This window comes from Salvelinus fontinalis, chromosome 28 (genome assembly GCF_029448725.1).
Source record: "Salvelinus fontinalis isolate EN_2023a chromosome 28, ASM2944872v1, whole genome shotgun sequence".
Lineage (NCBI taxonomy): Eukaryota > Metazoa > Chordata > Actinopteri > Salmoniformes > Salmonidae > Salvelinus > Salvelinus fontinalis.
In genome coordinates, this window is record NC_074692.1 from 13,090,005 (window position 1) to 13,115,374 (window position 25,370).

The window sequence follows — 25,370 nt, forward strand, 5'->3', positions numbered from 1 at the left end:
ATTGGTTCTAAGTAAATTGCATTTATTTCACTCATCAAGTATTGTAAATGAAGAGTTTCCATGTCAAAAACGGCCCACAATTTCTTCCATCCCATAAACTGTCTTTCTCCACATCTTCCAACCTTCTCTGATACAACATGGAACCCTTTTCTGCCGAAAACAATACATTGAATATGCAGTATATAGACTAGTTGGGCCAGTCCTCTTCTTCATAAATAACCTAGGGATTGAATTTGTACAGTGCAGTATTTTTATTACATATCTTGCCTCTAGAAGTCACCCATGCTGTGCTTGTCTGTTTCACACATCTATCCACCATGTTACTTGGCTCACCATTGATTGTCTGTGAAATGACGATCTCTGCTGGCTTTAGAGCAGACTTCTGGAAAGAGGGAATTCGAATGAGTGGTTACAGAGTGCAAATCTATGACTCACGGGCGCAATCTCCCACTGAAGAAACCAACGTCTTGGTTCCCTTTTGGGCGACAGTGATTTTGAAGTCACAGGCAGGGCTACATCACGAGACTTTGAGTGCAACTAATGTCTGCTACATTCACCCCCCTTTGACCTCCTCTCCCACGAAAGAAGATCCCACCGTTGGATGCCATTCACGGCCGGGATCTGAAACCGGATCTTCCACAGAAGAAACCAATGTCTTAACAGTTAGCCCAATAGGTAATTCCCTTTTGGGCCGAGGGAGACACTGATTTTGAAGTCGCATGCAGGGCTACCTCATCATTAGACCGTGACCCCGACTCATGTCAACTACACACAGGTGGGATCTGAACCCGATCTGAACCTGTCTCTTGGAAAACCAATCTCTTAACCATTAGGCTAAAATGAAATGATCTCATGGGCAGAGGGTGACACAGATTTAAAGTAGCAAGCAGGGCTGCCCATGTCTATGGCAAACCTGATGAGTGTTTGTGGAAACTACTTGTTTTCATTTAGACACAGAAAGGTGTATCCCACACATGACCAATAATAGACCAAATCTAAATGAATGGTCAAATACCTACGTTAGATTACTTGTGCTATAATAATAACAGCATGACAGTGTGAACATGTTGGTCTTCTTTTGTCCACACCCAGTGTTTCAATAGTTACAAAAAACACTGCTATTAATGACCTATTTCTCATCCTATGTCCACTGGCAGCCTGAAACGTCAAGCAGTTTCTGCTTCAGATTCTTCCAAAGTTCTGCTTCCAGGCTTCGCTGACATGGTGAAAGCCTGTGACAGAGGCTAGATTCTTCCCAACACACACATTAGTAACAAAAAAAGACTGCTTTATTATATTGTCATATACATAGTATTCAAGGACGAGTAAGTGTGATGTGAGAAGCATGACAATAAGTGATTATGCCACTTTCCGATACTTGAGATGTATTTTTCTATATTAAAAGTAAAACAAAGAAAAAAATCCATCCCATATTTACAGATATCACAGACACATAGATCAGACAGTTCTGTGTAGATGATGTCTGAGAAATGCCCATGACATGTAACCAATTCATTTGTGTGATAACTAGACAATTACCAATTCATTTGTGTGATAACTAGACAATTACCAATTCATTTGTGTGATAACTAGACAATTACCAATTCATTTGTGTGATTTGTTTCTGTTAATGTATTAACATCACAACATGAAAAACATTCAGGGAGTATTAGTTTAATAAGTTAACTTCTATAACATGTAAGTAGCTGCAGACTTCATATAGCTTGTTTATCTGTCTGGACAGTATTGCTGACCAGATGGAAGTATGGATAACTTAACTGTAGTAGTAACTATGACGATGTGTATTGGATTCACCAGGTAAGCAGGCAATAATGCAGATGTTTGGCGCAGAAGTTTATGTGCACGATGTAAGATGGAGTGAGATGAGAGACAATGCAAAAAGGACAGGATGTGTAAGTCACATGGGTTTCAAAACAAAACATTTGGCATGCTTACAGTAGTCCGTGTCTACATATTAAAAACGTTTTTTGAAGGAGGACCATGAACAAAGATACATTTTTCTTTTTTGTCTGTTTTCCATTTTACTTTCTTTTGCTCGTTGCAGAATTGCATAAAAAGCAGCTGATTATACAGTAGGTGATGCTCCTTCCCGCTCATGTTGTGTGTTAAACTGTTCTGTCCGCCCCAGATCGCTTCCTCACCACCTTGTCCCCATTGACTTGGTCCACAGCCAGCATCTCCACCTCTGGCTGAGACGGCGCTAGTGGAGGGGTGCTGTGGTGGATGCGGTGAGCCACGCCCACGTGTGCCCGGTGCTGACGGTCCCGTGCCGGGCTGTGGCGGGGGCTGGACGAGCGATCACAGGCGATGGGGGGGATGACGGCAGGCCGGTCTCGTACCATCTGTAAATCAGGCGTGTCTCGAGCTGCCTGCAGAAATGGGGTGGGGTCGGGCATGGCGTCCACCGCCTCCCATAGGACCATCCTCCTCCCATCAGAACCCAGCCGGTACAGCTCGGTTAACTCAGAGTGCAGCGGCTGAGACAGGCTCTTCTTCATGCGGCGTAGAGGGGTCTCAGGGCCAGACTGACGGTCCTTGGCTTTGGGAGGGGTGGGCTTGTAGGAGCTCACAGGGCTGACGTTGGGGCTGGCCTCAGAGGAGCTGCCTGCCAGGAGCTTTTTCTTGGTGGCGTGGAGCTGAGAGGTGAGGTAGGCGATGGTGCTGGCTCTCTGCTCCAGCTCTCCAGACAGGACAGCCAGCTTGTGGCTCTTCATCTTCAGCTCCTCCAGGTACTTCTTCTCCCTTTCCTTGATGGTGTTCTCTAGGACAGAGATCATGGCATTCTTCTGCTCCAGGTCCCTCAGCAGCTCAGTGTTCTCCTCCTCCTTCACTTTCAGCTGAGCCTCAAGCTCCTCACACTTACTGTGGAGCTCCCTGCAGCGTGCCTCACTGCTGTCTGCATACACACAAACAAATCACATTGTTAGACCTCTATATGAAGACAAAACATGCACATTCACACAACCATCAGAAATCTACACCCTGTTGCAACAAACAAAATAGTCACACATACAGTAGCCTGTTTCATTTGGATCCACAATAAAACATTGTCCATTCCTCTCAAAATATTCCATCAGGAGTACAAACAAGGCTGTTTTGCTATTTGTCTGGTAGGGCTGCCATCTGCAGTCAACATACTGTAGGCTTGTGTACAGATATAGGATCTTAATTTGATCACCCTGTTGTTGCAGGAAATTTCCTGCACAGCAGGAAATGCAAACTTGCTTGCTGTTTGGGGTTTTAGGCTGGGTTTCTGTACAGCACTTTGAGATATCAGCTGATGTAAGAAGGGCTATATAAATACATTTGATTTGATATTCAAGGTTTAAAAATGCTTCTAAAGAAAGTATTTTCCACTTAAAAATGTCAGACTTGATTTGCCTCAACTAAAAATGTCGCAAGCCCTATATTAATGTCAATTAATTATAATCCAGACAATAATTCACATTTCCTGTTACTGCAGGATTATTTTCCTGCTGTGAGAAACTGGTCAAATTAACATCCTACATATGTACATGTTAGACACAAAAAATTGTAAAATTCTTGCTTGAAAAATTGCTCTTTGCTAAGAAGCTATTTCTGGTTCTTTTTGACCATTTTAATGTAAAGGTAAATAACTGTTACCCCAAAATTATATTAAGATAAAAACTGCTGCATTGGGCCTAACACACACGGCAAATTCCAAATATAGGCTACACATACTGTGTATCCAACCCTCCACACACACACACACACACACACACACACACACACACACACACACACACACACACACACACACAACTTGCGCATAGGTACTTTAACACTAGAACCGCTGGGACTCGAGGAACCCCCCTTCAAGATAATGAGCAGCCAACCTGACTGCAACATTCTAACAGTGTAATCAATACATTTCATATATGCTATCGCAAAAATAATAATTTGGTTGTGTTTATAAAAGGTCTTAGGTAACGTTAGAATATACTAATAGCATTTTCATTCATTTATGTTGCTGTAGGCTATATGTAAAAACAAACAACACCAATATTCAAGTGTCCAACACATTTTATTCATGGAGTGCTGGAAAGTGTACGGTGGGAGTCGGGAAGGAGGTACAGGGAGTGAATAATTTCGAACATGGACAAAACAAGAAACACGAGCAGCGTACAGGAGTGACAGTTATAGGGAGGGTAATCAGGCAGGTGATTGAGTCTGATTAGGCGCTGATGCGCGTAACGATGGTGACAGGTGTGCATAATAATAAGCAGCCTGACGAACTCGAGCGCTGGAGAGGGAGTATACGTGCCTTTGTTACAACTATGAAATAGAAAGCATGTGTTAGAAAGCAGTAACAGCTTCTTTCTATAATGACAAAAAAAAATACCCCAACCACCAAGACACACGGTGAAATGATGAAAACATCAGTAACCTAAACATCATTATAAGCGCAAAGTGTGCTTGATAAATAGTGAACATCAGGACAGACGCAACAGATGTAAATAATTGTCAATTATTGTCAGCTTGTGCTTACATGGTGTACGTTGCATATGTTGTTTTTTGCTTCCGATGTAGGGCCTTCTCTCTCAGTGAGGACATTTTGTGCTGATAATCGGCCAGGCTTTTTTTGTAGCAACGCTAACGCTGCAAGTGGATCCATTCGTCTTGGTCTTCTTGCCATTGTAAATTACTCACACTGTGTACTCTAAGTAGGACAGAGTAGACGGATAAGACTGCTTGGATTCGGTGGACTGATATAGGAAACATACCATTTTGAGATTATAATTAGAATAGATCAATACAATAGAATGGCCCACCCTGTTCTTCATTCACAATTGGTGATTACATTATTTTTTTAAATGTTTTATTTATTTCACCTTTATTTAAATCAGGTAGGCCAGTTGAGAACAAGTTCTCATTTACAACTGCGACCTGGCCGAGATAAAGCAAAGCAGTGCAACAGAAACAACAACACAGAGTTACACATGGAATAAATAAACACACAGTCAATAATAAAATAGAAAAAGTCTATATACAGCGTGTGCAAATGAGGTAGGATAAGGGAGGTATTGCAATAAATAGGCCATAGTGGCGAAATAATTACAATATAGCAATTAAACCCTGGAGTGATAGATGTGCAGAAGATGAGTGTTCAAGTAGAGATACTGGGGTGCAAAGGAGCAAAATAAATAACGGTATGAGGATGAGGTAGTTGGATGGGATATTTACAGATGGGCTATGTACAGGTGCAGTGATCTGTGAGCTGCTCTGACAGCTGGTGCTTAAAGTTAGTGAGGGAGATATGAGTCTCCAGCTTCAGAGATTTTTGCAGTTCGTTCCAGTCATTGGCAGCAGAGAACTGGAAGGAAAGGCGGCCAAAGGAGGAATTGGCTTTGGGCGTGACCAGTAAAATATACCTGCTGGAGCGCGTGCTACGGGTACCCATGACCAGCTCGGGAACCAGATTGCATAGCGGAGACAGTACGGTGGGCTTTCGAAGACCTTAGAAAGTATAGATAAAGGTTTGTAGCAGTTTGGGTCTAGAGTGTGTCCCCCTTTGAAGAGAGGGATGACCGCAGCAGCTTTTCAATTTTTGGGGATCTCAGATGATACGAAAGAGAGGTTGAACAGGCTAGTAATAGGGGTTGCAACAATTTCGGCGGATAATTTTAGAAAGAGAGGATCCAGATTGTCCAGCCCGGCTGATTTGCAGGGGTCAAGATTTTGCAGCTCTTTCAGAACATCAGCTGTTTGTATTTGGGTGAAGGAGAAATGTGGGGAGGCTTGGGCAAATTGCTGTGGGGGGTGCAGGGCTGTTGACCGGGGTAGGGGTAACCAGGTGTAAAGCATCATTGAAATTCTCAATTATCGTGGATTTATTGGTGGTGACAGTGTTTCCTAGCCTGCAGTGGGCAGCTGGGAGGATGTGCTCTTATTCTCCATGAACTTTACAGTGTCCCAGAACTTTTTGTAGGATGCACATTTCTGTTTGAAAAAGATAGCCTTTGCTTTCCTAACTGCCTGTGTATATTGGTTCCTAACTTCCCTGAAAAGTTGCATATTGCAGGGGCTATTCGATGCTAATGCAGCAAGCCACAGGATGTTTTTGTGCTGGTCAAGGGCAGTCAGGTCTGGAGTGAACCAAGGGCTATATCTGTTCCTGGTTCAATTTTATTTGAATGGGGCATGCTTTTTAAGTTGTTGAGGAAAGCACTTTTAAAAGAATAATCAGGCATCCTCTACTGACGGAATGAGGTCAATATCCTTCCAGGATACCCGGGCCAGGTTGACTAGAAAAGCCTGCTCGCTGAAGTGTTTTAGGGAGCGTTTGACAGTGATGAGGGGTGGTCGTTTGACCGCAGACCCATTATGGACGCAGGCAATGAGGCAGTGATCTCTGAGATCCTGGTTGAAGACAGCAGAGGTGTATTTGGAGGGCAGGTTGGTTAGGATGATATCTATGAGGGTGCCCGTGTTTACGGATTTGGGGTTGCACCTGGTAGGTTCATTGATCATTTGTGTGAGATTGAGGGCATCAAGCTTAGATTGTAGGATGGCCGGGGTGTTAAGCATGTCCCAGTTTAGGTCACCTAACAGCACGAGCTCTGAAGATAGAAGGGGGTAATCAATTCACATATGGTGTCCAGGGCACAGCTGGGGGCAGAAGGTGGTCTATAGCAAGCGGCAACGGTGAGAGACTTGTTTCTGGAAAGGTGGATTTTTAAAAGTAGAAGCTGAAATTGTTTGGGCTCAGACCTGGATAGTGAGACAGAACTCTGCAGGCTATCTCTGCAGAAGATTGCAACTCCGCCCCATTTGGCAGTTCTATCTTGTCGGAAAATGTTATAGTTAGGGATGGACATTTTTGGTGGTCTTCCTAAGCCAGGATTCAGACATGGCTAGGACATCCGGGTTGGCAGAGTGTGCTAAAGCAGTCAATAAAACAAACTTAGGGAGGAGGCTTATAATGTTAACATGCATGAAACCAAGGCTTTTGCGGTTACAGAAGTCAACAAATGAGAGCGCCTGGGAATGGGAGTGGAGCTAGGCACTGCTATGCCTGAATTAACCTCTACATCACCAAAGGAACAGAAGAGGAGTAGGATAAGGGTACGGCTAAAGGTTATAAGAACTGGTCGTCTAGTACGTTCGGAACAGAGAGTAAAAGGAGCAGGTTTCTGGGCACAGTATAATATATTCAAGGCATAATGTACAGACAAAGGTATGGTAGGATGTGAATACAGTGGAGGTAAACCAATGCATTGAGTGATGATGAGAGAGATATTGTCTCTAGAAACATAATTTAAACCAGGTGAGGTCACCACATGTGTGGGAGGTGGAACTAAAGGGTTAGCTAAGGCGTATTGAGCAGAGGTAGAGGCTCTACAGTGAAATAATCACTAACCAAAACAGCAATAGACAAGGCATATTGACATTAGGGGGAGGCATGTGTAGCCGAGTGATCATAGGGGTCCAGTGAGTAGCTCGGCGGGCTGGAGACACGTCGATTCAGACAGCTAGCGGGCCGGGGCTAGCAAGCTAGCAGAAGGGCCTTAGAGGGACGTCGCAACGGAAGAAGTCTGTTGTGGCCCCCTCGTGCTGTTACGTCTGCAGACTAGTCGTGATGGATCAGCAGGGCTCCTTGTGGTAAAAGGGTCAAAATAGGTATAGTGACCAAAGAATTTGTCCGATGGGCCTCTTCAGCTAACAGTCCAATATGCTCTAGACAGCAAGCGGGCCGCGGCTAGCAGGCTAGCAGATGGGCATTCAGGGGACGTCGAGACGGAGGAGCCATTTGAAAAAAAAAACGATTATGTCGGTAGTCCAGTCGTGATGGAATTAGTGGGGCTCCGTGTCGGTAGTAAAGGGGTCCAGGCCAATTGGCAAAATAGGTATTGTAGCCCAAGGAGTGGCTGATGGACCTCTTTGGCTACCCGGGAGATGGGCGTAGCAAAGGCTAGCTCCAGGCTAATTGGTTCTTGCTTTGGGACAGAGATGTTAGCCAGGAGTGGCCACTCTGAATAGTAGCTAGCTAGCTGCGATGATCCAGGTGAAAAGGTTCAGAGCTTGCGGTAGGAATCCGGAGACATGGAGAAAAATGAGTACGATTTGCTCTGGTTTGAGTCGCGCTGTGCAGACTGGCAAGAGTTGTCCGGGCTAAGGTTAGCTGATGACCACTAGCAGTGGCTAGCTGACTACTAGCTAGTAGCTAGTTAGCTGGCTAGCTTCTGTTGGGGGTTCCGGTTCTAAAGTAAAGAAAATAGCAGATCCACACCACATTGGGTGAGGCGGGTTGCAGGAGAGTATGTTGAAGTTGAGGTTAAGAAAAAAAAAAATATATATATATATATATTAGAGGTCGACCGATTATGATTTTTCAACGCCGATACCGATTATTGGAGGACCAAAAAAAGCCGATACCGATTAATCGGCCGATTTTTAAAATGTATTTGTAATAATGACAATTACAACAATACTGAATGAACACTTATTTTAACTTAATATAATACATCAATAAAATCAATTTAGCCTCAAATAAATAATGAAACATGTTCAATTTGGTTTAAATAATGCAAAAACAAAGAGAAGAAAGTAAAAGTGCAATATGTACCATGTAAAAAAGCTAACGTTTAAGTTCCTTGCTCAGAACATGAGAACATATGAAAGCTGGTGGTTCCTTTTAACATGAGTCTTCAATATTCCCAGGTAAGAAGTTTTAGGTTGTAGTTAATATAGTATTTATAGGACTTTTTCTCTCTATAACATTTGTATTCCATATACCTTTGACTATTGCATGTTCTTATAGGCACTTTAGTATTGCCAGTGTAACAGTATAGCTTCCGTCCCTCTCCTCGCCCCTACCTGGGCTCGAACCAGTAACACATCGACAACAGCCACCCTCGAAGCATCAATACCATCGCGCCGCGGCCCTTGCAGATCAAGGGGAACAACTACTCCAAGTCTCAGAGCGATTGACGTCACCGATTGAAACGCTATTAGCGCGCACCACGCTAACTATCTAGGCATTTCACATCGGTTACACCAGCCTAATCTCGGGAGTTGATAGGCTTGAAGTCATAAACAGCTCAATGCTTGAAGAATTGCGAAGAGCTGCAGGCAAAACGCACGAAAGTGCTGTTTGAATGAATGCTTATGAGCATGCTGCTGCCTACCATCGCTCAGTCAGACTGCTATATCAAATATCAAATCATAGACTTAATTATAACATAATAACACACAGAAATACGAGCCTTTGGTCATTAATATGGTCGAATCCGGAAACTATCATTTCGAAAACAAAACGTTTATTCTTTCAGTGAAATACGGAACCGTTCGGTATTTTATCTAACAGGTGGCATCCATAAGTCTAAATATTCCTGTTACATTGCACAACCTTCAATGTTATGTCATAATTACGTACAATTCTGGGAAATTATTTCGCAACAAGCCAGGCGGCCCAAACTATTGCATATACCCTGACTCTGCGTGCAATGAACGCAAGAGAAGTGACACAATTTCACCTGGTTAATATTGCTTGCTAACCTGGATTTCTTTTAGCTAAATATGCAGGTTTAAAAATATATACTTCTGTGTATTGATTTTAAGAAAGGCATTGATGTTTATGGTTAGGTGGTTAGAGCGTTGGACTAGTTAACCGTAAGGTTGCAACATTGAATCCCCGAGCTGACAAGGTAAAAATCTGTCGTTCTGCCCCTGAACAAGGCAGTTAACCCACCGTTCCTAGGCCGTCATTGAAAGTAAGAATGTGTTCTTAACTGACTTGCCTAGTTAAATAAAGGTGTAAAAAAAGTATTTAAAAAAAATCGGTTCCGATTGTTATGAAAACTTGAAATCGGCCCTAATTAATCGGCCATTCCGATTAATCGGTCGACCTCTAATATATATATATATGCGAAGAAAAAATATATATACACGGGACACGACAAGACGAGGACAAAGACGTCTGACTGCTACGCCATCTTGGAATCAAGACGTCTGACTGCAACGTACGCTTCCCCTCGCTCATCAAATCACCCATCATACTTTACTTAATTTATTTATTCTGTTCTTATGTATGAAATTAGTTTGGGCATAGTTTAGGTTCAGTTAAGACAATTATCTGTGTGATTATCAACTGGGCAGAGCACCTTCAACTGTCGGGAGAAGGAGGGGAGCAGGCCCTACTGTCGGGAGAAGGAGTGGAACAGGCCCTACTGTCGGGAGAAGGAGTGGAACAGGCCCTACTGTCGGGAGAAGGAGTGTAATTTTAAAATGCATTAAATAAATAAAAAATCCTCATCAATCTACACACAATACCCCATAATGACAAATCGAAAACAGGTTTTTGGAAATGTTGGCAAAAAAACAAAAACAGAATTACCTTATTTACATAAGTATTCAGACTCTGCTATGAGACTCGAAATTGAGCTCCGGTGCATCCTGTTTCCATTGCTCATCCTTGAGATGTTTTTATTACGTTGGAGACCACCTGTGTTAAACCCAACTAATTGAGAGGCGAAAGAAACGCACACCTATTTAGGCGAGGTGCTGGCTAGCGGAGTGGAGCACTTAAAAAAATAAAGGAGAGCCACACACTAGGAGCTCAGATGCAAAAATGTTATGTCCCAACTAATTGGACATGATTTGGAAAGGCATACACCTGTCTATATAAGGTCCCACAGTTGACAGTGTATGTCAGAGCAAAAACCAAGGCATGAGGTCGAAGGAATTGTTCGTAGAGCTCCAAGATAGGATTGTGTCAAGGCAGAGATCTGGGGAAGGGTACGAATACATTTCTGCACCATTGAAGGTCCCCAAGAACACAGTGGCCTCCATCATTCTTAAATGGAAGAAGTTTTGAACAGCCAAGACTCTTCCTAGAACTGGCCGCCCGGCCAAACTGAGCAATCGGGGCAGAAGGGCCATGGTAAGGGAGGTGACCAAGAACCCGATGGTCACTCAGAGAGCTCCAGAGTTCCTCTGTGGAGACGGGAGAACCTTCCAGAAGGACAACCATCTCTGCAGCACTCCACCAATCAGGCCTTTATGGTAGAGTGGCCAGACGGAAGCCACTCCTCAGTAAAAGGCACATGACAGCCTGCTTAGAGTTTTCCAAAAGGCACCTAAAGGACTCTCAGACCATGAGAAACAAGATTCTCTGGCCTGATGAAACTAAGATTGAACTCTTTGGCCTGAATGCCAATTATCATGTTTGGAGGAAACCTGGCACCATCCCTACAGTGAAGCATGGTTGTGGAAGCATCATGCTGTGGGGATGTTTTTCAGCGGCAGGGACTATGAGACTAGTCAGGATGGAGGGAAAGATGAACGTAGCAAAATACAGCGAGATCCTTGATGAAAATCTACTCTAGCGCAATCAGGACCTCAGATTGGGGCAAATGTTCACCTTCCAATAGGACAACGACCCTAAGCACACAGCTAAGACAATGCAGGAGTGGCTTCGGGAAAGAGTCTCTGAATGTCCTTGAGTGGCCCAGCCAGAGCCTGGACTTGAACCCAATCTAATATCTCTGAAGAGACCTGAAAATAGCGGTGCAGCAACGCCCCCATCCAACCTGACAGAGCTTGAGAGGATCTACAGAGAAGAATGGGAGAAACTCCCCAAATACAGGTGTGCCAAAGAAGACTCAATCGCTGCCAAAGGTGCATCAACAAAGTACAGAGTAAAGGTTCTGAATAATTATGTCAATGTGACATTTAAGTTTTATATTTTTTATAAATTAGCAAAATATTCTAAAGACCTGCTTTCACTTTGTCATTATGGGGTATTGTCTGTAGATTGATGAGGGGGAAAAAACGATTTAATCAATTTTAGAATAAGGCTGTAACGTAACAAAATGTGGAAAAAGTCAATAGGACCGAATACATCCCGATACCCTGTATCTCGGAAATGTCAAGGATGGAAGCGGGCATGACTTTAAAAATGGCAGAGTAATACAAAAATTACATTCATGAGCAGTCCGAATGACTGCTTTAGTGCTTCTAGAGTAAGTACATCCACTGACCATGGACTGAGTCTGTCAGCTGATGTGAGTGATGGTCTACAGAGACTCATCTGCGGTGGGCAGAGAGAGAGAAGAGCTCCTGTCTCAAATTACAGATCTGGTCGATAGCAAGGTCACAGCACTGCTCTGACCTTCATCATTGCTCTTCATCCTCCCCTTACCACATCAACACAGCTCCTACCTCGCCTCACCGCACCCCATTAGCATTGATCAGACACACATTCACAAGCAGCTACTGTACAGATATAGCCTAGCTATTAGCTCTCTGTATCAGATAGATAGGCCTATATCTTACTGTAGAGCCTACATAATGATGTCTACCCAGCACAACCCATCTACATCTAATACTAGAGTATACATATATTTTCTATACTGGGCAGTCTGGTATATTTCCTATCAGCTTAATGGGCGGGGGGTGAAGATTGGCGTTTCTTTACCAGCCGAGAGAGGGGATGTCGTCTTTGTTTTGAGCCACTGAGCCCTGCCTGCTGCACTAAGTAGGTCACAGACTGTCCATTAGTGCCGTGACACATCATCTAATTTCCTGCACTGAAATCTACGTGTTGTCCCACACTAACCTGCTACTGTCTCTGACAATAGCCCCCACAGTCCGTCCTGTCTGCACTGCACAGAGCCCCTTTACAGGATACACAAGGTAACATTAAGTGAGATATGTTCCCTGTCGTACAACCTACTGTTATTCTATAACAGTGAACTGACTGATTTCCCATTCAATAATTCAGAAGCACAAAAGACATCAAAGATCAAGCCTGATTTCAGAACCATGATCTGTTTTGCTTAAATATCATTCTTTTTTGCTTGGGTCCATGGCTAGAGATGCTACAAAGTGTGAGTATCAGCCCACTGTTCTCTGGCAAGTATATAAAGCTATTTCAGCTGCTTAATCAAGACTGTAATGATGTCCTGAAAGATGAGGGTGGGAGGGCCTTGACTTCTGCCCATTGTTAATAGTATTTCTGTAGTACTGACCGTATACAGAATATCTAACATCATCACATTGACTGCTATATTTTCTACCTATTGCACAGATCCAATGTGATTCATGTTCAATTCCTATTTGAGTCTTTCTACTACGTGGTCAAATCCCAGAGTTGGACCTCTGTGTGGTTCTACTGCATGCTGATTGTAAGTTATCCTGTGTATATAATCTAGACTTCTGTTTGACTCTGTGACATGTCCATGGTAATGTGGGGGAGGGGGCTGTGCTATGAGCTTGACGGTGAGCTGACAGTGAAAGGAGGACAGTGCCCTGAACAGCAGGGGGTCCCGGCCGCAGCGCACCGCTTCCTGGGTGGGAGAGTGTTACCAGGATACAGCACAAGCCTTCTGCTCTCTCCCATTCCCAGGGCTAAGACATACAGAGGCCTCTGTTCTGTTCTGCTGCAGAAAGTCTTATTTATAGCTTTGCAGGTTTTAGTACCTGGGCTGTTCATTGGCACTGCCACTGTTTTCAAACAGCCAGTGTAACGGATGTGAAATGGCTAGCTAGTTAGCGGGTACGCGCTAATAGCATTTCAATCGGTTACGTCACTTGCTCTGAGACCTGAAGTAGGGTTTCCCCTTGCTCTGCAAGGGCCGTGGCCTTTGTGGAGCGATGGGTAACGATGCTTCGTGGGCGACCGTTGTTGATGTGTGCAGAGGGTCCCTGGTTCGTGCCCGTGTCGGGGCGAGGGGACGGTTTAAAGTTATACTGTTACACCAGTGTGAAGGCAAGCAGAGAGCGATTTTTAGTTCACATAGGCTATATAATATCATGAACAATATACCTGCCAGTATGATAGTTTGCAGAGGCATTGAAAATATATCCATTTAATTTCAAAAAATGTCCAATCAAAGTGAAATCAGTGTCAAAGAGAATAACTACAAGTGGTAAAACATCAATGGCTACATTCCATGTCTCTGTCTAACAGTGTACTATACTGCCAGTGCTGGCATTACTTACACAATGACAGCAGAGTCAAGTCAAAACAGAGAGAGAGTTCCCACAGAATTACATCTAGAAAAATTGTGAGAAAATGAACTGACTGGATCCCACCCCAGTAAAAAAGTAGTAATCTCTCAATAACTATGGTATTACTATGTAATAATTAAGTATTGAAAAAGTCAGGCCAAGTGTGTGTGCCTGGAGTCACGTTATGAAAGGAAGCCTGTTAAACATCTTACCTGTTGGATCTGAACTTCTCACGGTCAGCTCATATGTCAAGTCTGTGAAAAGAGAAGAGGATCAAATGTCACCGTCATACCAGGAAGTGACATCCTCAGCTCTGACAGGAGTGGTGTGGTGGCATAAAGGAGCATGCTATTCAGAGAGCCTGTCTAGCAGCTCTAGTAGAGAGCAGGGTTTTTTCTGGATCAAAATGTGGATTAGATGTTGGGCGTGGCCAGGGCGTGGGAGTAGGCGTGGCCAATGGCGTGGTCGCCTACCCTACATTTTAGAGGCTATCCTGTTGGCCACAAAGACAACATTTTGCTGTTTTAAAGCAAATTTCATGAAATTCTACACATTTTGCCAAAACTTATGGCTATCTGAGTGACTCAAATAACAAAATCAATGCAGAATTTGGGAGTTTTAGATTCTCCCTGACGGTCTAGATTTTATTTTGGTGTTTGTTAGTTGTCAAATATGTTGTTTAAAAAATATATATATTGGTCCATTTTCTTTTCTACATTGTTTATATCGGGTTTTAGTAATTGGAGTTAACACAGATTTTTTATTTTTTTATTTTTCTGTGCAGAAAACCCCCTGAGAGAGGTGAGATAGCAGGCCTCTACATATGGGCTAGGATTAGTGAGAGTCACAGGCTAGCTTAGCAATGGCAGCAGATTGTCTACGGATAGTTGACAACCTGGGCCAAAGCACAGAGCGATGAATTTAATGGACCCGGCCCTTGCTAGCCACTCTGGTGTGGTACGCTCTGGTTTATGGCTCAGGGTATCATGATTCACTTATGGCTAATCCTGTTTACCTTTGCAGCGTTGCTGTTCTGTGATCTAATGTGACTGCATGTTGTTCAAGCAGAACTGTAAATGAGTATTCACCATGTATGACTCAGAATGTAATAGTCTACCAAGTGAGCTTGCAATCCAGGTGTTGAGAAAGTTTTCCTTCGGTTGCGCGCGAGTATGCTTTCATATTCTATAACAGTCTGGGTTCACACAGTTTTTGACAGATGGAATTTCGTGACTTTCCATGACCAACAATTAGCGGCGTCTCTATCTACGTATAGAAAAGTATGCGTAATGTGGTATCGATACCGGGAGGCTGCTCTTTGATCCCATGTACCATCTCCTGTCATTGAGCAAGGCACTTAACCCCCCACAAAGTAGAATACCTTTAAGGCAACTGTGTAAAACACATGTGATCAGCCCTAAGGCTGGAGAGCTACTGAGTGTGCAGGCTTTTGATCCAGCCCTGCTCAAACACATCAGAGCCAGTTTATCAAGGTCCGGTTGAGCAGTTCATTTCTAAAATGTGGTTTGTTAGAGGGGGACTGGAATAAAAACCTGCACAAACATTAGCTCTCCTGAAGGATGGTTGATCACGCTTGATGTAAAACATTGCAACCCGAATACGTTTTATGCCTTTTGAAATAATTAGCTTATTCAATATATCAAAGATCAAATGGCTATGTTAGGTTACACATCCTTTTATTCAGAAGAAGCAAGTCCGCAATTTTTCAGGAAATGTACCCTTTCAAGTTTAGCCATATTTATCTTAGAAGTGTTAACTTTGCAGGCTGACTAGCATCTATTGAGTTCCAATGTCCCCTATATTGGATGCTCAAATCAACTGGAAGTATCGACAAAACAAGTTTTGAAGCCACATAATCCAAAATAAAGCTACATCTGATCTTTTTCCTAAAATGAATGTTTACGATTCACAAATTATTATTTGTATCGCATGATTTAATTCACCGCATTGAACCGATTCCCAACTAATATAATGGCGAAGTGAATTATTTGTTTCATCAAAAATAATTGTTTCAATTAATAATTTGAATTGTTCAAAAAAGTAAATCAACTTTCTATGACCTTTTTCTCGAGTGTTGGTCGAATGTCTTTGGGAACATAACAAAATATATGCTAATAATAGCTAAACAGTTAACTAGAGGGTACAAGATATGTTTGGATTTGGCTCCCTAGTTAATCTGTTCTCTATCATATTTTATAGGCCTACCTGTTACTGCAATGTCCGACTGTCACTCTCTCCTTAAGCAACGGCAAACTGGGTCTCGCACTATGCGAGTGGTGTGCACAAACACGGATGCAATATTGTCATTCCGATTCTGGCTGATATGTTGATTTTTATTTGATGGATACATTTTTAAAAAATTATAATAATAACATTTTAGGATTTTATCGTTTTCCAAAACTTTTCCAGGCCTGGAAAACACAATTTTCAAATTCCAATACTTTCCCAGGATTTTCATGACTGTACGAACCCTGTAAAGTGTATGTATTTAGGTCTAGTTCAAGTTTAGTTTGAGGTTTAGCATGTTCACCTGTACAGTGCTGTTGTAGTTTGCGGATCTCTGCATGTAGACCTTTCAGTGTCTTGGCATGGTCCTGCTGGAGGAAGAGCAGGTTCTTCTGGGCGCTGTGCAGATTATTCTCTAGGGTACCAATGGGGGATGCCATGACAGACGATGCAGTAGAAACACACCAGTTCTAGAGACCTGCAAACATAGATGACAGAGAGACAACATCAAAACAAGAGCCGTACCATCTGGGGTTCAGTGCTTAGCCTAAATGCTCCCCCTTTCACCCATTTGGGATGTGCTCCAGCTTTACTTTGCCTTTCTTACTTTTGGGATGAGGATAACTCAATATATAGTGAATAAAAATATATACGCAACATACAACATTTTAAAAGATTTTACTGAGTTACAGTTCATAGAAGGAAATCAGTCAATTGAAATATAGTAAATTCATTAGGCCCTAATCTATGGCTCTACATGACTGGGCAGGGGCGCAGCAATGAGTGGGCCTGGGAGGGCATAGGCCCACCTACTGGGAGCCAGACCTAGCCAATCAGAATTCGTTTTTCCCTACAAAAGGGCTTTATTTCAGACAGAAATACTCCTCAGAATGTCCCCCATCCTCAGAAAATCCCGAAGGTGAAGAAGCCGGATGTGGAGGTCCTTGGCTGGAATGGTTACACGGGGTCTGCGGTTGTGAGGAAGGTTGGACGTACTGCCAAATTCTAGAAAATGACGTTGGAGGCGGCATATGGTAGAGAAATTAACATTCAATTCTCTGGCAACAGCTATGTTGGACATTCCTGCAGTCAGCATGCCAATTGCACGCTCCCTCAAAACATCTGTAGCATTGTGTTGTGTGACAAAACTGCACAATTTAGAGTAGCCTTTTATTGTACCCAGCACATGGTGCACCTGTGTAATGATCATGCTGTTAAATCAGCTTCTTGATATGCCACACCTGTCAGGTGGATGGATTATCTTGGCAAAGGAGAAATGCCCACTAACACGGGTGTAAACAAATTTGGTCACAAAATTTGAGAGAAATAAGCTTTTTGTGCGTATGGAACATTTCAGGGATTTATTTAATGAAACACGAGACCATCACTTTACATGTTGCGTTTATATATTTGTTCAGTATACTTTAAAAATGACTCAAACCAATCGGGACTATGTAGAAATTTTAATGAATCGAGTACATTTATACAGTTTCTTGGTCATGAAAATAGCACAGTATTGAACTCAATATTGTTTTTGGAATGCTACTCAGTCAATACCCTTTTTATCCTGATAAAATTTGCAATGCAGCCTAATTCTATGTTTCTTGCAAGGAGAGAACGGTCACATAGGCTAATACCTTTTTGCTTACTCTATTGGCTTACACACACTGATGTCGAACTATTGCTTTTATCATCAGATAGAGAGCAGTCTACGTTTCTAAAGAAGACACCTCAGGGGGAAACAAGTCATCTGCATTTTTGTTGGGTTTCTTGGGCCCTTTACCAGCATGTTGCTTAAAATAAACATCAACACTTTAATGAGACAAGACCCTGGATTAAAAAGACCTCAAATGAATACCAATCCAAATACCATATAAGAGAACACACATTTCAGAACACAAGGTATGGATTTGATGAAATTAATAGGTTAATAGGCCAATGGGTATTTCATAGGCTGAATAGGTCATTATCAACAGGTCATCCAAAAAAACTAGGCTACAAACAAACTCTGGCAGGAACTTACTCCTCCATTTCAGTGCACAAAGCGTGAGGAGGAGGCTAAGTACAGAATGCTTTCAGAGATCCTGAGAAGATTAGTAAATGTCACAGTGACACAGGGTGTGGCATGATGCAGCCAGTCTCCAGCAGCAGGCAGGGTCTGCTCGTCTCCCGTCCCTTCCTCCCTCCTTGGACGTCCTTGCAACCAGTGTTCAGCCAGAGACAGCGCCCAGAGGTGAGGTAAGAGACCATCACTCAGTCAGAGCAGAGCAGCCGTCACATTGTCTCCACCCTCTCCCATACAACACTACTGGGTCAGGAGTAGAGAGCACATTGATTTTCCCCTCTGAGTGCAGAGAGAGCCTTCCACTGCATACATTAGCAAGCAAGCTTCAATAACACATCTCATAGCTTTCCCCTCTTACATCATCGGCTTACTAACATTAATAAATTGTGTCACCTCTGATGGCTCTCAAAGCTTGCTCTTCAGCGATAGGAGTTTTATGTCAAATTCGCTCATTGTGTACAGAAGCAAAGGACACCAGTTGACCTCCAACACAGCCGAGTAATCACAGAGAGAGAGAGAGTGAGTGACGCGTCATAAAGGGTGCACTCAAAGAGATAATCTATTATAAATGAGTAATCCTGAGTCCTTCCTGTAAACCCTGGATGGCAGACACTCTCACACAGCATAACCCATTCCTAGCATCAGGCTTGGTTCTTGAGAGTTCAGCTGATGTCATAGCAGTGACAACATTAGATACTTTTCTAATGATATCACATTGTAATGACATCACCAACAAACAACCCTCCACCCCCTTTCTCCATTTGTAGTGATCTGATATACTCAGTTATCGTAAATTAATGTTGCTTTTGGAGAGAAAATTGAATATCCAACTCCCCTCCCCTATCGCCTCTCTCCAATGAACTGCAGAAGCAAGACAAACTAGCTACCATACTTCGCTAAACAGAGATTAACGCTACAGACACACCCCCTGTGATAAAAGGTTTGTAGAAGTCTCACACACTTAAGACTGAGAAAATCCCTTTCAATTCACCCAACCAAGCTAAGTGCTGTCTCAAATTAGTATGCTGAAAATATCATGAAGTCACAGCTTTCCTATGGAGGGTGGGTGTTGAGCAAATGTCTTTGTCTCATGGATACTTTGTTCCAGTCCATATAACTAACTTTCCATGTGCTTTGGAATAATCAATTGAGACATTAAGGCCGCATTTCTCTGCTAGAAAATGTGCAGAATTAAAATGTATCCACTTGTCTCCATAACAGCAAGGTAGCCAGTTGGGTTTGGAGCAATAAGACTGTCTTTGTAGGACTATTTATTCATTAGAATGGAAAAGCAAGTCAAACTGACCTCATGCAAGGACAAAATTATAGTAGTTTTATATTGGTTTCAGCACCTGCATTGCGGACAGCACCCGATCCGACTTTCACAGGCACGCGTCTGACTGCCACTTTCCAATCCAAAATCAATTTGACAACAATGTTAGCTACAATAGCTAATTGTTTCATTTGATGTTAACTGTAATTCAGACGTACCATGATCGGTCCATAACAATTGGTTAAGGCCGCCCTGTTTGTAAACAACATCGTCTTATTGTACTAGCTGAACTGGTAATATCTAGTACACCTACTAGTTAGTAAATACGATTGTCATTTTGTGTAGCCAACCAACCATCAAGTCAGCTAGCTAACGTTAGTAGCTATATTCTTGATATCCAGTCACACATGGCATGTCACATTTAGCTAGCCAACCAAACTGTTAGCTAACGTTAGCAACGAGTGCAGAAGCTAGCGCTACCTAAGATGCTGCATGCGAATACATTTCGAAGCTGTTATGTTCATTTTAGCAATAAATCATTGACAATGCTATGCTCATTTGGCTAGCTTGCTGCTAGCTAGAGAACGTTAACAAAACCAGACTCTGCGAGAGGCAGGTGCAATCGATGAGGGGTCCCGCTGTTACCAATGTGGAAAACGGTTTATAAATGTAATAACATATCGTGATACCTACCTTCAACAATATTACAATATCGTCTGATATTCTCTAATATATAAATTGTTGCCGTAATTGCTACAGTGGCTAAATCCGTTCTGCCATGTTAGGCATTGTCGTTGCTGCTGGTCAAGCGCTCCTGCTGTCTGCAGTAACAGAGAGGACTATGTCTGTCAGTTCTCTAGCTCATCTCCCTGAGCTACAACAAAATAAGGCGATGCATCATGGGATACTACTAAAAGTAGTAACAATGTTCAATAAATGGTAGTTTGTTTTATTATTTATAAGTTGACACTCAGAAATAGATGCATACAAAAATCAAAGGAAATGTGATTTTAGTAAACATTAAATTGTTAAACCCAGACTTTTTCAGCCTGGGGCCTAAATGAGAAATTCTGTGTTGTCCTGGGACATAAGCTTAGGAAAATATGCAACTATACGTAGATATTGGCACATTTCATTGCCCTTATGCCTAAAACAAATGCAATAGAGACAAAAACAAATAACATTGAAATTAAATGAAATACCCATATAAATAGCTAATCATGTTTATTTTTCCCCATTAAAAACACTCTTACATATCTGTCTAGGTTGGAACTGTTGCTGTTAAAATACAATAAATCATTTTCACTCTGAACTGGAATAAGTGTATTAATCAAATCACACAGGTTGAAGTTTTTATCGAGCATGTCTATTCTGGGCTCAGTTTTTGACAGTGCGACATAAAGGTCATGCTCAGCATTGAGTCTGTTTTTGTACTTGTTTTTTAAGTATGCCAGAGTTGAGAACCATGTCTTGCATAGGTATGTGGTGCCAAACTGGATAAGAACATACTTTCTCAGTCCTGCTGTAGATGAGCAGCCCACAACTGTGTGAGTGTGTTTGCCTCTAAAAACACATTGCTTCAATCAGTTTATTCCAGTTCAGAATAAAAATTATGACTTGTATTTTAACAGCACAGTTCCAATCTAGACTTGTTTTCAACATAATTTCTACAGTAAGATGTATGGTAGGCCCGATCAAGGCAGGGAGGTGGGGAGTGAGTGTCAGCATAGGCTCCTGCAAAAATATAGAATTAGAGTTGGATAAATGTAGATAAACTTACATTTTTTTGCAAGATACTAACCTCAACATCAAAACCTTCATTCCAATTCACAATTCCATACCTAAAACCTTGATTTTGGACAAAATTACCTGAACGGAATATTACTTCCAAGGACAATCAAGAAAAAAACTTCTAACATGCCAAAACCTGCAGAAGAAACACAGCGGAACCTGGAAATACCATCCAACACACAATTGAGTGAGTAATGTTCAGTCTGAACCTACTTTCGAAAGCCCAAAAGTAAAATACAATAATAATTTTGTTATATAAGGCTCAATAAATAAGGCCACTTAGCTACCAAGCTGCTAGGAAAGAATCTGACTGAAATTAGCACTTAGGTGTGAAAACTCTTGAGCCTAACAATGGCAGGAGAGTTTCACTTTGAAGCCCCCTCCATTTGCGCAGATAAGATATCCTCCTCAGAATCCCCGAAATACAACAGGACAACTTTGTCTGGACAGAGACTTGCTAGCTACGTTAGCTAGCTAGCTGGGGATTCTGCCTCCCAAAAGAAGCTTCTCCCAAGTCGGTGTGACACCGACTCCTAAGTCGGTGTGACACCTACTCCAACGGCCTGCTGCACTGTTGCTTGGATTCCACCTGGCGATCTGTTCACTGTCTGCCTTGTCTCCCCCTGTCTGGTATAGGTACACCCGTCACACTCTCCCCTCTCTCCCGAGCTTTCGCTCTCCTCCAGCACACGTGCACTGTTGAGGCGATTGACTCTAAACTTACAATGGCTAACCCCAAGTTGTTATATTTTTCGCTTGTGCTTTATGCTATTTGCATCATGACTCCTGCATGCTTTGTTGACTATGAACTAGCTCGTTTACCCAACCGTGGGACAGTCTGTTTGCTCCCACACTCGGGGGGAACAAACTGTGTGGGGACTCTCTTTTGGACTCTTGGCCTCCCATCCTATTCTAACCTTGTATTCATGTTACCTGATGAAATTGCTTTACAATATGATATTGTTGCCAGTTAATGCACATTAAAATGTTATAAATCAACACTGCAGACCTCTCCCAGTCCTCTGCCGTGCCCTGATTGTATTACTGCTGGTTACATCTGGAAATGTGCATGCACACCCTGGCCCAGCTAATGTTGCTTGCCCCAATTCTGATTTGTGCTCTGATATCTGCTTTTGTCACGCCCTGACCTTAGAGATCCTTTTTATTCTCTGTTTGTTGGGTCAGGGTGTGACTCGGGTGGGGAAATCTATGTTTGCAATTTTTGTTTTGTTTTGCCGAGTGTGGTTCCCAATCAGAGGCAGCTGTCTATCGTTGTCTCTGATTGGGGATCATATATAAGTTGTGATTTTCCATTTGGGTTTTGTGGGGTGTTATTTTCTGTTTAGTGTCTGTGCCTGACGGAACTGTTCGCTTTCGATTTTGGATTTGTTATTTTTGTTTGAGTGTTTCTTGTAATAAATATCATGAACACTTTCCACGCTGTGCTTTGGTCCACTCTTCCTTCCACCGATGACGAGCGTTACAGCTTCACTGATTTCTGCTCTTGTAAAAGCCTGGGTTTTCTGCATGTTAACACTAGAAGCTTATTACCTAAAATGTATAAATTGAAAGTGTGGGTTCACAGCTCCAATCCAGATGTGTTGGTCATTACTGAGACGTGGTTAAGAAAGAGTGTTTTGAACACTGATGTTAACCTCTATGGTTATAGCCTTTTTCGGCAAGACAGATCTTCCAAAGGTGGTGGAGTGGCAATCATTACCAAGGAACACCTTCAGTGCTCGGTTGTCTCCAACAAGTCTGTCCCCAACCAGTTTGATTTGCTGGTTTTACGCATTCAACTTTCAAATAACTCTTTGTTAACTGTTGCTGGATGTTATTGGCCACCATCAGCACTGTACCCTAAATGCCCTAAGCTCTCTCCTGGCCCCTTACACTAAGTCTGAATTTGTCCTGCTAGGTGACCCAAACTGGGGCATGCTTAAACCACCTGACCAAGTCCTAAAGCAATGGGACTCCCTAAATCTTGCTCAGAGTATTACCAATCCCACAAGGTATGATTCCAAACACCCAGAAAAGGCTACTCTCCTTGATGTTATCCTTAAAAATAATCCTGATAGGTATCAGTCTGCTATTTTCTGTAATGACCTTAGTGATCACTGTTTTACAGCCTGTGTTCGTAATGGCTGCTCAGTGAAACTACCTGTCCTGACTTGTCATAGACACTTGCTGAAAAACTTTAATGAGCAAGCCTTCCTTCATGAACTGGCCTCTGCAAATTGGTATAGAACCAGCTTGATCCCCCTCTGTCGAAGATGCTTGGACCTTCTTTTTTGATATTTTCCGTGGTATCGTGAACAAATACGCACCCATAAAGAAAATGAGAATTAAAAACAGGTTCAGCCCCTGGTTTGACTCCACCTCAAGAATTCTATTTGTCAAATCGCTCGGCACATGCATGCTCAGGCTGACTGGCTCTCGTTCAGCTAAATTAGAAATAAGTGCACTCAGGCTATCCGGAAGGCCAAAGTTAGTTACTTTAAGGAGCAGTGTTCTCTCTATCGGTCTAACCTCAAGAAGTTCTGGGATATGATTGAAGACCTGGAGAATAAACCCTCCTCCTCACAGCTGCCGATGTCCCTTATTGTTGATGATGTGATTGTTACTGACAAGGAGCACATGGCTGAGCTCTTTAATCACCACTTCATTAAGTCAGGATTCCTATTTGACTCTGCCATACCTCCTTGCCAACATTTCCTCATCTCCCACCCCCTCTAATGTGACTGTCCCTGATGTTCCTCTGTCTTTTCCCCCTGCCCCGCTACAAAGTTTCTCCCTGAAGGCGGTCTCTGAGTGCTAAAGGAGCACCTTAAACTTGACCCCCAAAAAACATCTGGGTCAGATGGTTTAGATCCTTTCTTCTTTAAGGTTGCAGACCCTATCATCGCCAAGCCTTTGTCTCTTCTTTCTGGGAAAGTTCCAATTGCTTGTAAGGCAGCCACGGTGCGTCCTTTATTTAAAGGGGGAGATCAAACTGATCCTAACTGTTATAGGCCAATTTCTATTTTGCCCTGTTTATCAAAAGTGTTGAAAAAACTTGTCAATAATCAACTGACTGGCTTTCTTGATGCCTATAGTATTCTCTCAGGTATGAAATCTGGTTTCCGCTCAGGTTATTTGTGTCACTGTAACCTTAAAGGGCCTAAATGATGTCACCATTGCCCTTGATTCTAAGCAATGTTGTGCTGCTATTTTTATTGACTTTGTTATGAATCCCTTTGGCCCTGCAGTCTAGGAGGGTTGGAAACGAGACCCGTAACATAACTCATGCAAATTATGACAGTGAAAAGGAACAGTGAGAACAAAAACCACAGACAACTTAAGTCTACCGTAAACACTCAAGGAAGGAAATAATAAGTATTCAAAAACACCCCTAAGCTAGTCTACCTGCTTCAACAACACCTCGCTCACTAACCAATAAAATACAGTGGGTGGTCCGCCCAGTTCTAACTAGTGTTCTTTAGACTATATTTATCTACGGGTAGTGTATGCCCATGGGCGACTTGATGGGCGACCATCAAACAAACAGTCAAACACCATAACAAAACAATACTCACAGGATAACAGACAAAGTAACATGTAGTTGCAAAAACAAAAGAGATCTCCAGGGAGAACTGATTGGGATACTTTTAAACCAAGGGAAAGAGGATGTGATTGGGTAAGGGAAAAGGAGCAGGTGTGTCAGATTAGCGACTGATTGGTGACAGATTGGTGACTGATTGGCGGCACCTGTGAATAGGGCAGAAGGAAAGAAAATACACACAGGATACACACACAGAATACCTGTATCCGTAACAACTTGGTCAAAGCTTTTGATACGGTAGACCATTCCATTCTTGTGGGCCCGGCTAAGGAGTATCTGTATCTCTGAGGGGTCTTTGGCCTGGTCTCAAAGAGTTCAGTGTATAAAGTCAGAACATCTGCTGTCTCAGCCACTGCCTGTCACCAAGTGAGTACCCCAGGGCTCGATCCTAGGCCCCA

General features: G+C 42.6%; 1 protein-coding gene across 1 annotated transcript; it reads right to left on the bottom strand.

Moving 5' to 3' along the window:
• Positions 1–1,271: 1,271 nt before the first annotated feature.
• Positions 1,272–20,454, bottom strand: LOC129826215 (coiled-coil domain-containing protein 92-like). The gene is made up of 4 exons (XM_055886676.1): positions 20,274–20,454; positions 16,547–16,720; positions 14,208–14,249; positions 1,272–2,917 (listed from the first exon to the last, which is right to left on the bottom strand). The coding sequence occupies exons 2-4, from the start codon at positions 16,680–16,682 to the stop codon at positions 2,127–2,129; spliced, it is 969 nt and encodes a 322-aa protein (XP_055742651.1). The 5' UTR covers positions 16,683–16,720; positions 20,274–20,454; the 3' UTR covers positions 1,272–2,126.
• Between the last annotated feature and the right edge of the window lie 4,916 nt (positions 20,455–25,370).

What these genes read in the sequence shown, in the direction of transcription:
- LOC129826215 (XM_055886676.1), bottom strand. Translation starts at nt 16,682, where the DNA reads ATGGCATCCCCCATTGGTACCCTAGAGAATAATCTGCACAGCGCCCAG. An exon ending in ACTACAACAGCACTGTACAG is followed by an intron (nt 14,250 to 16,546) that starts GTGAACATGCTA and finishes CTCTTTTCACAG; the next exon opens with ACTTGACATATGAGCTGACC. An exon ending in GAGAAGTTCAGATCCAACAG is followed by an intron (nt 2,918 to 14,207) that starts GTAAGATGTTTA and finishes GTGTGTATGCAG; the next exon opens with ACAGCAGTGAGGCACGCTGC.